The 13,103-nt window shown below is 38.2% G+C and overlaps 1 protein-coding gene across 1 annotated transcript in view; it reads left to right on the top strand.

The window, feature by feature from the left end:
- The window catches only part of LOC124711197 (lysosome membrane protein 2-like), a 222,793-nt gene extending 216,737 nt beyond the window's left edge, over nt 1-6,056 (top strand). Inside the window, exon 10 of the mRNA XM_047241127.1 lies at nt 5,067-6,056. Within this exon, the coding sequence (XP_047097083.1) occupies nt 5,067-5,252 (186 nt within the window). The 3' untranslated portion in view covers nt 5,253-6,056. The remainder of the gene's footprint in view (nt 1-5,066) is intronic.
- The last annotated feature ends 7,047 nt before the right edge of the window (nt 6,057-13,103 follow it).

A 13,103-nucleotide genomic window follows, 5' to 3' on the forward strand; every position in this document is an offset into this window, starting at 1 on the left:
AGGTGTTGACAGATTTGAAAATTACCAAACAATCAGTTTAATAAGCCACAGCTGCAAAATACTACTAACACGAATTCTTTACAGATGAATGGAAAAACTAGTAGAAGCCGACATCGGGGAAGATCAGTTTGGATTCCGTAGAAATACTGGAACACATGAGGCAACACTGACCCTATGACTTATCTTAGAAGCTAGATTAAGGAAAGGCAAACCTACATTTCTAGCATTTGTAGACTTAGAGAAAGCATTTGACAATGTTGACTGGAATACTCTCTTTCAAATTCTAAAGGTGGCAGGGGTAAAATACAGGGAGCGAAAGGTTATTTACAATTTGTACAGAAACCAGATGGCAGTTATAAGAGTCGAGGGACACGAAAGGGAAGCAGTGGTTGGGAAGGGAGTGAGACAGGGTTGTAGACTCTTCCCAATGTTATTCAACCTGTGTATTGAGCAAGCAGTGAATGAAACAAAAGAAAGGTCGGAGTAGGTATTAAAATCCATGGAGAAGAAATAAAAACTTTGAGGTTTGCCAATGACATTGTAATTCTGTCAGAGACAGCAAAGGACTTGGAAGTTGAATGGAATGGATAGTGTCTTGAAGGGAGGATATAGGATGAACATCAACAAAAGCAAAACGAGGATAATGGAATGTAGTCGAATTAAGTCAGGTGATACTGAGGGAATTAGATTAGGAAATGAAACACAAAGTAGTAAAGGAGTTTTGTTATTTGGGGAGCAAAATAACTGATGATGGTCGAAGTAGAGAGGATATAAAATGTAGACTGGGAATGGCAAGGAAAGCGTTTCTGAACAAGAGAAATTTGTTAACATCGAGTATTGGTTTAAGTGTCAGGAAGTCGTTTCTGAAAGTATTTGTATGGAGTGTAGCCATGTATGGATGTGAAACATGGACGATAAATAGTTTAGACAAGAAGAGAATAAAAGCTTTTGAAATGTGGTGCTACAGAAGAATACTGAAGGTTAGATGGGTAGATCACATAACTAATGAGGAGGTACTGAATGGGATTGGGGAGAAGAGAAATTTGTGGCACAACTTGACCAGAAGAAGGGATCGGTTGATAGGACATGTTCTGAGGCATCAAAGGATCACCCATTTAGTATTGGAGGGCAGTGTGGAGGGTAAAAATCGTAGAGGGAGACCAAGAGATGAATACACTATGCAGATTCAGAAGGATGTAGGTTGCAATAGGTACTGGGAGATGAAGAACCTTGCACAGGATAGAGTAGCATGGAGAGCTGCATCAAACCAGTCTCAGGACTGAAGACCACAACAACAACAATGCTTTATAAATATCATTTAGGACACTGTCACACATATGAAACAAACTATGTGTATTAAGATGTTTCAAACTTGTTCATTTTCCTGTAATACTTCAGAATGCTTTCAAATAAGCTGTTTAAAAGTAACTCAAGCAGTGCTCTCATATCATGCTTTGCAGGATTAATTCATGGAAGCTCATTTTCTCACATGATTTGGTGGATACTTGCAATTATGCTTCTTCATTATGTAGCTGGACTCAGGCCAAACAGTTACTGCTCATACCAGCTTTCATGGGACACCCAGTGTCAACAGAAAGCATCAGTTTGTTTCCCACTGCAAACAAAATTATTTTTAAATCAGAATTTTATGTGGCCATTCAATAGAGCAGTCCCAAATTAGTCTGGTCCAGTACTCATCTTATTGATATGTATTAAGAGAGAGAGAGAGTAAAACACTAAGAATAAACAGTACTCCAGCACCAACAGAGCAGTGCTACATGCTTGGTGGTAGCCATCACTGCTGGCCAGGACATTGCTGTCACTGCTGGAGTGCTCTTTATTCTTTGAGTTTTAGAGTCCCTGTTAAGGCACACTGATGAAACAAATATCACAGTAGACTAATTTGGAACTGCTCTATCAAATAGGCACACATAATTCTGCTTCAATAAGCACTTTGTTTGTAACAGGAAAGAAACTGATACTTTCCATCAATACTAGTTGTCTCATGAAAGGTGTGTTGAGCACTATTCATTTGGACTGAGTTCAGCTACAGAATGCAAAAAATAAATTCCAGATATCTGCCGAAACACTTGAGAAAATGCACAAGAAATATGTAAAAAATAAAATACACACATGTACTTACCCAATTACCTGCACCCCCCACTACTGTTGCTGTTTGAGGGCCAGCTAGTGATATTCCAGAGTAAGTGATATTTCCTGCCCCAATTAATTGCACAGACATACTATGTATGAACTCCAGTCTTCATGGTTTCAATCAGATATTGAGATGGCGCAAGTGTGGGCTGCAATGAGGTGGGTGGGGCTAACCTGGGACAAGTCAACTGCTGCTATTCATGCAGGTGTTGAAACAACTGCTGTAGTTTCAAATTTTATGCCACTGCATACTGTAGGCTTACTTTCTGCAAAAAAAGTTCTCAAATCCTCTTCACCAATTTGCTGTGACCTAATGCAACTGATAAACATCCATCCAGGGACAACTAGCTTATTTTATGCTAGATGTATATGCATATAAAAATGGATCCTTCTATCAAGAAAACGTGAGCACTAAGACCTTGCTGTTTAGTGCCATCAGCCATAAATCATCATCATCATCATTATCACCAAGAAAACATCACATTATGTATTAAATAATGCAGTAGTTCTAGACAATAAATATTCTTGGGAATATTCAGGCAGCTATTTAAATCCATCACCAGTCATTAGTAACACTGTGGGTGAGGAGTTAGAGTCTGTCAGGCAAGTATACTTCTTATGAGCCCTGGTAATGCTTCCAAATTAATCACCTGCTGGTGAGTGCTGTGGGTGGAGTCAAAGCCCATGAGATGCAAGAGAGTGAAACAGCAGTGCTAAAGTTTGAGGGAGACACTGCAATGATAGCAGATTCCAGTGGCAGATGGCTGGTCCACTTTGGCAGGTTCCATGATGTGCACTGTCTTTGTTCCACTCTGTGGCAGTCATATTGTCCTTCCATAGTTTGCTTTGGGGCAGTTAGAATGACTGGCCTTAGTGATATGTTCTTACCTCTGCACATGGTAGAGCTGTGGAATCACACTGTACATGTCATACACATCCATAGCTGTTAGAAAAATAGGAGTATTAATGGGATGAAGAGTGGATGGAAGTGAGGGACAACAAGTTGCAGTTAGAGAAAGTAGCTATTCAACCTTGATGTTCCTCCTTTCATGTGAATGTGGGGATATTGACATTAATTGTAACTAGTTGTTAGTATAGTGCACAGAAGTTATCTGCAGTGGCTGCTTATGCCTGTTAATGTATAACTTGACTTCTTCCACATCCATGAAGGATCCCCTTCCTGATGTGGTATATGGAGTACAGTCTGTGAATAAATTAAACTTCAATAGCAAACAGTAGCTTTGACATGTGTCTGTGTAGGAGATTGTATTCTAATGCTTGACTTTTCACTTGAGCCAGATGATTAACTAATATGTGGTACCTGTAGCATATACAATGTCTGTATTCGACCTTTAATGAAGAAATTGTCTATTAAACATTTGAATGTGCCAAAGTATGTGACACAAGTAACTGAGTGGACTCATTTTGTTTGCTGCACTAGATACAGCCATATTTCAATTCTTTCTAGGATTATATACACTTGTAGTCCTTGCATGCTGTTCCAGCACAGTCTTCTGTCTTCATCATCACCCACAATATTGATCTCATTCCCTTAGCAACAACTAAAGAAGTCAAACCAGGGGCATCAAAATATTTGTTACTCTTCTGGCAGCAAATTTTTCAATTTTTCCACTGGTAATGTTCACAATGAAAAATAACACAAGATGAAGTAACTGATGAGTACAGCAACCTGATGGTTTCCAGGTTAAATGAGATCTTGAAAATTTCACAAATAATATTACATTGCTTATTTGCCTGTGAGATGGCTGAAAAAATGTAGATACATTTATGTTAAATTTATCTCCCTCACTTCATTAACTGAAGTGGTATGATTTATATTCTCACCACTGCATGCTAGAAGGCTAGAAATGAGTGCAGAATCTGAAACATGTCTTGTACTGTAAAGTAAATAAATATGTTGCATTGGAGATCCAAGAATGCTGTTATTCAATAACTACCACAGCAAAGTAATAAGGTTAGAACCAGAAGTTGTGAAATTATATTTATTTGCATAATCATGTGGGTGAAGTATCCTACTCAAGGCAGAGTAATTTTCCCGTCATAACCAATGGCAGTAGCTGCAGAGTCAGGAACAAAGGACATGTTGGAATAATTTTTTGTTGGTCAACAAATGAGAAGAGTTCACAGAAAGACTTACTGTTTAGTAGAAATCATAACAGTGAGCTTTTGTTAAAAATAAATTTGTCCTTCTTTTGAAAAATTTGTTAGGGTAATTACAATTTAATTCTTTTTGACAATGGAGCTTAATGGTACCTTACTAAATTGTGTTGCCAGGAAATGACATGCATGTAGGCCCATCAGCATTCTTTGTTTTAGAAGCAGTATTATGCCAAGGCATTAAATTAATTAAGAACCATCAGAAAAGGGGGGAACATGAAAGTGAGATTTAATGTGCCTCATCAATACCAAATGTGCAGTATCAGAATGTAAGTCATTTTAAATGGGGCAGAATTGTGGGTCCTGAAGAATGGGGTTTGTCATACTGCTGCATTTTAGTTCAGACAAGATCTGATGTTATGATTGTGTTATTTGTGCAGTTCCAGTGGATACAATACAGCTGTATGTAGCAAAAAGCAGGTGCTAGAGATTACAATGTAGCCACAACATAGACTGGCCTCATCTTGGCCCATAGCCATAATAGTAGTTTTAGCAGCACTTACACACGCACACACACACACACACACACACACACACACACACACACACACTTTTGTTATATATACTGCTTAATGAGATGGAATGTCCCTTATTGCAGTAATAATTAAATTTTCATTCATTTTATATTTATTATACATTGACATGAATGAATCTACAGTTAGTATTTTACTTTCGTCGTACTACAATTAACTATCAAGCATATGTTACATAATAATCATCACTGTTGTTCACAGGGCCTAGATGATTTACCCAGTGACTTCCAAAGTTTGTTTGTACATGTGACGTATAGTGCTCGTGTGCTTCAACTCATTCTGCTGTATGGGCTGCCCACTTTAAGCCTGGTCTTCTTGTACCTGTTATGGCGACAACTGAGGCTGTGTAGGAGTAGTCAAATACTAGTGCCGACCAGCAGTGCATAATTTATTGTCAGTATGTGAAACTCATTAATTTTAATCAAAGAGGGCTGTTAATATAATGGCAAAAAACTGGTTTATGTAAAGTTCAAATTATGATGCAGGTATATATTAGCAGTCATTCTGAAGATGCTTGCAGAGTATGGATTGTGAGCTACAAACTTGTACTCTGCATCTTGTTTCTTATGACACTATGTCTCAAACTATTCATGAACTGTTGTTTGCTTTATTTCAGTATTTTTCATGACATTGCATTTTTTGAAAATATTTTTGTCATTCTGTAAGTAACTTATAGGCAGTTATTTTGTAGTAATAACATACATGTCATTTAGATTCAAGTTCAGATAATTGCTCAATACATTTTTGTGTTGTAATATATATTTTTGAAATGTACAAACTATACGTTGTTTTTGTATTATACAAATCATATGTTGTGTCTTGTTATTGCTAAATGTATCTTTGTTGTGTTATTGCTGTGATTTGTACAAAGACTTCCATTGTTGTTTGTGTATGTCTCATGTTTCTTGTTACGTTTCACTTCCCATTTAAGATGCCAAAAGCTGATGGCAGACTTATAGTGACAATACTGTGTTTAAACCAAGCTTAAAACATATAGGTCCTTTTTACAGTCTGTTCTTGTACAACAGACATAAGTTTTACAAATTTTAAGCACTTAATACATCAGAAAATAAGGTTTTTACATACAAACTGAGAATAAGACAAATATTTATCTTTGTGATAAATCTACTGTATTGCTTTGGCTGAGCATCTTGTTGGTGACTGAAGAATAAAATGGCCCAAACACATTAACTTTTGTGAACTTCATTTGATCTCTTTCAATAGCAGATCCTGCCACATTTTACAGTACATTCACATTTTTATTGTGCACTTACTAATCAGAAACCAAATGCAAAGACTTTAGATTTACTTTTGCAAAGATTACATCAACCACAGACAGACATTAGTTCTAAAAATATGGCCTCTAATGATATTACACAATTCATTATGGCACTAAAAAGTGTCAATTCCTCTGGTGCAATGGCTATGATTCTAGCAGAGCATTCAAACATTGTGCTGACTTGTTTCAGCAAGTGTGAACCTGGGATAGTGAGTTGAAAATAGAACAAAAAACTCTAAAAAGAATTTTGTTTTGTAAGCGAGTGAATCAAGAAGAAATAATCAAGAAATAATAGTTTCCAGCCAACATTATGAAATGAAATGGAATACAGGAAAATGGTTGAAGCACAGAAAATTAGACTTGCACAGTTGTTAGTTAAATGAATAAACATGCATATAATTTGTAACAACACATTGCTGTTACCACTGTAGCAAATGAAAATTGTATTCTTAACCTTCACGATTGGAAGATGTGCTTAATTGTGGTCTAATGATTTCACTGTTTAGAGGGAAATAAACTGATGTTTCAGTGACCATCTTAAGAACACTAATGTATGTATATATAAAATCAGCCAGTTCTATTACTTAATGATGTGGCCTCTTTGAGTCGTGTAACAAATCATCACAGCAAGATCTTCCAGTTCTTCCGATGCTGAACTTCTTGTTGCCAATTGAATCCCACTGTCTTCCTTACATCTCTGTCCCATCTGTCAGTGGTCTTCCTCTAGGTCTTTTTTTAGTAAATATCTCAATGTGTTACTATTATTGTTATTATTATTATTATTATTATTGATGGGAATATGGAAAGACCACACATCTATTATCATTAGGGAAACAGTGTCCTTATTATTATTATCGATGGGAATATGGAAACATCACATTCATTACCATTATGTAAACAGTGTAATTCAAAAATGAACATTTCACAGTTAGCAGTGTTGTGATGAATCACGCAAAACAACAGTTGTAAGAGAGGTGATGAGTGTTAAGTGCAACAGTCTGCTGTGACTAATTACCTGGTTATGCTGTATGTGCTGTTCACCTGGCAGAAACTAGTTGCTAGTGGAGTAATGTGCCCATAAAGGCTCCACGTACATTTGTATACATATTGTATTTTCTTCTTGTGTTATTCTAAAACTGTATGGCAGACATATGCTTCTGCCCCTTATTGCAGATTATAACTGGGCTGGTGTTGCCACTCATAAATATACTGCTAGATATCCTGGTCAACATCACCCAGATGAAAATATGTTTAGTTGTCTGGAACTTCATCTTTGGGTTCTCTCCTTCCACAATCATGTGACAGAGGTCAACCACAGATTCAGTGTACTCCAGCTACTGAGGAAGCATACAGCGAAGTACACATAGTGTTGCAAGGCAGCTGTGTGTCCCACACTGCACAGCCATTAACATGCTGCATAAACATGTGCTGCACTCCTTTCGTTATTGTTTAATGTAACACCTTCATACTTCAGACCACTATCTGTGAAAGCAATTCTGCGAATGGTTCCAACAACAGGAAACCAATTATGATTAGTTAAACACTGTAATTTGGTTGTTTGAAGCAGCATTTACTCTTGATGGTGACTTCAACAAGCAAAATGCCTATCATTGGTGCAACATTAACTGACAAATCACCTGCAACCATGGATATCGAGTTTGCTTTGGCATGAATGTCTGGGCCACAATACTGGGAGATAGGAGTTTGGGTCCCAACTTGTTACCTGACCAACTGACTGCATGAAGGTATCATCCATTCCTCTCAAGATATCTGGCTGATGCACAGGAAGATGTTCCTCCTCATAGTTCGATAGAGGTTATGGTTCCAACATTATGGTGCACCTCCACACTTTGGAAATAATATGTAATGACATTTAGACCCAACATTTTTAAGGAAATGGCTTGGATGAGGAGGTCCAATTGTATGGCCTCCTCATTCACTGACCTAAATCGTCTGGATTTCTTCACGTGGGGACATTTGAAGGAGCACATGTATTCTATTCCACCAACACATGCGGAAGAACTGATAGCGAATGGTCCTTCTGCTTTGGATCTATGAATGCAGCCATGTTCTGAAGAGTCCAGAGCTGCATTATCCAACAGATAGCAATGTCTGGATTTGCAGGCAGGTTGCTTTGAGCATCTGCTCTTAGGACAATGCATTCTATTGTAAGCATCATGCGGTCATTAATATGGAAATTATTATTGTCACTGGTTGCTAATTGTTATAGTTGGGCATACATATGGCATGTAGGACAAATGACTAGTAGATGCTGAGTTATTTAACTGTGCAGTAACCTTTAGCATCTCAAAATTGATAATGTTTTTGTAGTTATTCTGTCCTATGACAGGCCATTTGTTTCAACTGTCTATTTATAACTTGTTTGACCATGTCTTTGTCATGTTCACTATTACAAAACACTGTACTATGTAAATGTTGCATATGTGTGGCTTAATAAATGGTGTATACTACAGTGTTATATGGCAGAATGAAGCTGGGAAATAAAAATAAATAAATGTCTTGAACCAGAATCGAACCATTAACCTCCTTTCTGCTAACACAAAATTCTATTCACTGTATCAACTGTGTAGCACTACAGCTATGTGATTACAGTGTTCCCATATTGTCGATATTTAACATCCATTTACTGCCAGAAATGTGCACAGGATGAAATTTTGTGACAGACATTTTTGTATTTCTAGTATGTGAGGAATCACACTGTGAAGTCTGAGTGCAGGACGAATGTCACATGATTTGTGTGGTTATTCCACACGTGAAAATAAACCAAAAAAGTCCTTTGAACATGTATACAATTTTTGATCACTACGGAATTGGAGTGGGTTGAAAAATACACATCCATGAATGAATATGAAACAGATGTGATTATTACTTAATGAAATGTTGCGTAGGCACCGTGGCAGACAGAATAATGGTGGGACAGATGACTGTTGCATCCTAAGTGAGGTGTGGGTGTTTTCCAACAGATGGCAGCACTGTGAAGTTGCACTGAGGCAACAGCTTTAAACATACCCAGTGTGCTATTGTGGGCTGGATGAGTGAGCAGTTGTGAGGAAATGTGCATGTTGTACTTGAGTATTCTTTAATTGATCAAGCCCACCATGTCTGTGAATACCAACATGCTGCAAATGTTCACCTAAGCAAAATACGCAGACATGTTGTTTGTGACAAAATACCAGGGACATTTCCCTGATCGACGAACCTCTGTGCCAGGGTATTTCCCTGGGTTTTTCAAACATTACGTGAATCCGCAACAATACCCAGTGTGAGGCTATCCAGTCAGTTGAGGAAAGGGAAGACATTATTGCCTTGGTACAATGGAGTCCCACCACATGATGCATTAGCCCTTAGCTTGATATTCAACAAATGCAAGTGTGGTGTACACTAAATTCTGTGGCCTTGTACCCATTCCATGTGCATCATCTGCATCCAAGTGACACAGTAAACAGACAACTATTTTGTGAATGGTTGGCTGTACTTAGAGATGTCATGCAGTGCACTTTATTTACAGATGAGGCTATATTTACACAACACGGTGTCATGAACACCCTCAGTTCCCATACATGGGTGATGGAGAACCCACAAGACCCTAGAGAAACAAGACCCAAGTTAGGTTCTCAGTGAACGCCTGATGTGATATGACTGATGATCTGCTGATGGTGCCTGTGTTCCTGATAAATCACATGACAGCCACACCATACACACATTTCCTGATAGACGACTTACCTGCACTTTTGGAAGACATGACGTTAGAGCAACAATGGAAGATGTATTTGCAACATTATGGATCACTGATTCACTGTACCAGGCAAGTAACCCAGTTTCTTGTTGTTCACATCACCAATGCTGTTGCATGCATTAAAGTCTGCCAAGATGATGATTGATGTGCTGCAAAAAATATCCTCCAATGCATTGACAAGTGCATTGAGATGGGTGAATGACTTTTTTGAACACCTCTTGTAGGAAGAATCAGTCATCTGTCCATTATCATTCTGTCCCCCACAGCACCTGCACAGCATTTTGTTAAGTAATATTCACACTTGGCTTCCTAATCATTCGTGGATGTGTGTAGTCTTCAACCTGCTCCTGTTCCATAACAATCAAAAATTGGACAGATGTTCACAGGACTTTTTTGGTTTATTTTCACATGCAGAATCACTACACAAATTATGACAGTGCTCCAGAACCACCCTGTATGCGTAAGCTGACTTCTTCTTCTTCTTTCTCTCTCTCTCTCTCTCTCTCTCTCTCTCTCTCTCTGTGTGTGTGTGTGTGTGTGTGTGTGTGTGTGTGTGTGTGTGTGTGTATGTGTGTGTGTGTGTGTGTGTGTGTGTGTGCGTATGTGTACACAAACAGTACCATATGAGTTGCATAAATTAGCTTCACTATTTTGTGTCATTCCACCATCACCATTCAGTGATTGTATTAAAACTTGTATGTGTCATGATAAACTGCATATTTTAATGCATTTATGAGTGCCACACAAAGTCATATTATAGAGTCAGTGGCCAGCTAAATGTGTGGTTTCTTCAAATTTTTCAATAGCACATTTGCTCAGAAACTCATAACAACTAATTTCAGTATATGTCTACATCATAAAACAAATATTTTTAGACTTTTAGGTGGCTTACAATTTTTGCAGATTATGAATTTCACAGTATATTGACAATTGTGAGCTACAGTTGTCTATCTTTTGGCAGCAATATCTTGTTTGGAAAATTGTTTTTTCATTGTTTCATTAGCTACTGAATGTGATTAGAGCTATGACCATCATAAGTTGTGCTCACTGCTGAGCATCATGATCCCATGAACCAAGCATATCCATCCTGGATGGTTGCCAGCTTCCCTTAGTGCCTGCTGAACAGATAGACTGGAGATATTCTTGATTTGATCAATCCATCTGCTCACTGCTCTTCCTTTTGGTCTCGTGCCCTCAATCTTTCCTTTAAAGATTATTTTCTCTAGATTTTCTCTATCTCTTTTCGCAATATGGCCAAAGAACAAGAATTTTTTCAGTGACTCAAAGAGAAAGGCATCTGGAGCTATCGAGTTGTTCACTAATGGACACATTTGTTCTTCTTTTGGTCCATTTTATGCGAAGCATCCTACGCCAGCACCAAAGCTGAAATGCCATCAATGCACTGTTTGTCTCTGGCCTTGAGTGTTCATGTTCCACAACCATAAAGGAAGACAGAAAACATGAGTGTTTCAACTAGTTGGATCTGTGTGCTATTTGTTATTGCTCTGCTCTGCCAAATCTTGGTGAACTTCTTCATAGCCATTCGCCCTAGGGTGATCTGTCTTCTTATCTCATTCTTCACAACTTCTCATGCTGCAGATGGTTGACCAAAGATAGATGAAGGAATGCATGACTTCCAGTTCCTTTAATTGACCTGTGAGCTGGATCTGATCTTCTCAATCAGTTATCATGAGTTTGGACTTATCCTTTATTCTTGTTAGTAGCTCAGCAAGTTCATCTTCACTGTTGGCTAAAAGCACAGTGCCATCAGCAAAATGGAGGTTGTTGATAGTTCTCCTACCAATTGAGATGCCTTTGGTCCAGCCAAATGACATGTTATGGGTAGATTTTGTACAGTTGTGTAGATAGGACATGACCCTGTCTCACACCTTTTGATACTCTGAAGGAATCAGACGTGCCAGCACTTGCCTTTACAACTGCAAAGTGATTATTGTGTAGACTTTTGATCAATGCTGTCAAGTGAGGTAGGACACTGAACTATGCAAGCACCTGCCACAACTTTTACCAGACAACACAGTCAAAGGCTTTCCTATAGTCAAGGAAGCAGATGAAAACAGAAATACAGAAGTCTCGCAATTTTTCTATTATTTGTCTTATGCTGAGGATTTGTTCACGAGTTCCTTTCCCTTCAATGAAATCTGCTTGTTCTATGGATACATGAGGCTGAATGTATGGCTTCAAATGTTGGTTCAGGATGTAGAGCAAAATTTTACTTGTGTGAGACATGAGGACAATAGTTCAGTAGTTGGAGCAGTTCCTGATAGACCCTTCCTTGTGTAAGGGGACAAAGAGAGACTTTGGCCAGTCATCTAGCCACTCCCCAGTTTCCCATGTTCTTTTATACAATAAATGCAACACATCAACACCTTCCACTCCCATTTCTTTGATAATTTCCCCAGGTATACCATCTACACCAGGGGCCTTATAATTCTTCAGATATTGAATCGCATTCTCTATTTCACTGCATAAAATTGTAGGTTCTAAAGTAAGTTTCTCAACCACTTGATTGTCCATACAGTTGTTAATTCCAGAGTCCAGCTTTTCACAGTACTGTTTCCACCTCGCAGCAATGTTTTCCTTGTCTCTGACAGGGCTACCCTTCTCGTCATCTACCACCCACGTACGAGGATTAAATTCACCTGTGATGTTGCTGATTTTCTTGAAGAGATCATGTACCTGACTGTGATTATGATGCTGTTATATTTCATTACAGATACCATTAATGAAATGTGCTTTGTGCTTTCTACAATTCTGTTGTATTAATCTGCACAGGTTCTTGTATCCATCTTTATTCTGGCTAGTGTGGATATCAGTTTTCTCCAGATGGCTTCTCTCTTCAATCAACTGCAGTGTGGACTGCGATATGCAGGGATATCTTCCACTCTGTGATTGTTCTGCTGTCAGAAGTGATGAGGAAACAACATTCTTCATTTGGTCCCATACTTTTGATGGTGGTGCTTCCTTATCAAAACTGATATTGTGGAGTTTTGCTCTAACAAGTTCACCAAATTTGCGAATAGATTCCTTGTTAGTAAGTCTTAGCTGTCTTTCTTCACTCTTCTTGGTAGATTTAAGCTTAATGCACATTTTCATGGATAGCAGAATGTGATCACTACCACAGTCAGCTCCAGGAAAGGTTTTACAATCTAAGACTGAAGTCTTCTAATGTCTTCACACTAGG

This window comes from Schistocerca piceifrons, chromosome 8 (genome assembly GCF_021461385.2).
Source record: "Schistocerca piceifrons isolate TAMUIC-IGC-003096 chromosome 8, iqSchPice1.1, whole genome shotgun sequence".
Lineage (NCBI taxonomy): Eukaryota > Metazoa > Arthropoda > Insecta > Orthoptera > Acrididae > Schistocerca > Schistocerca piceifrons.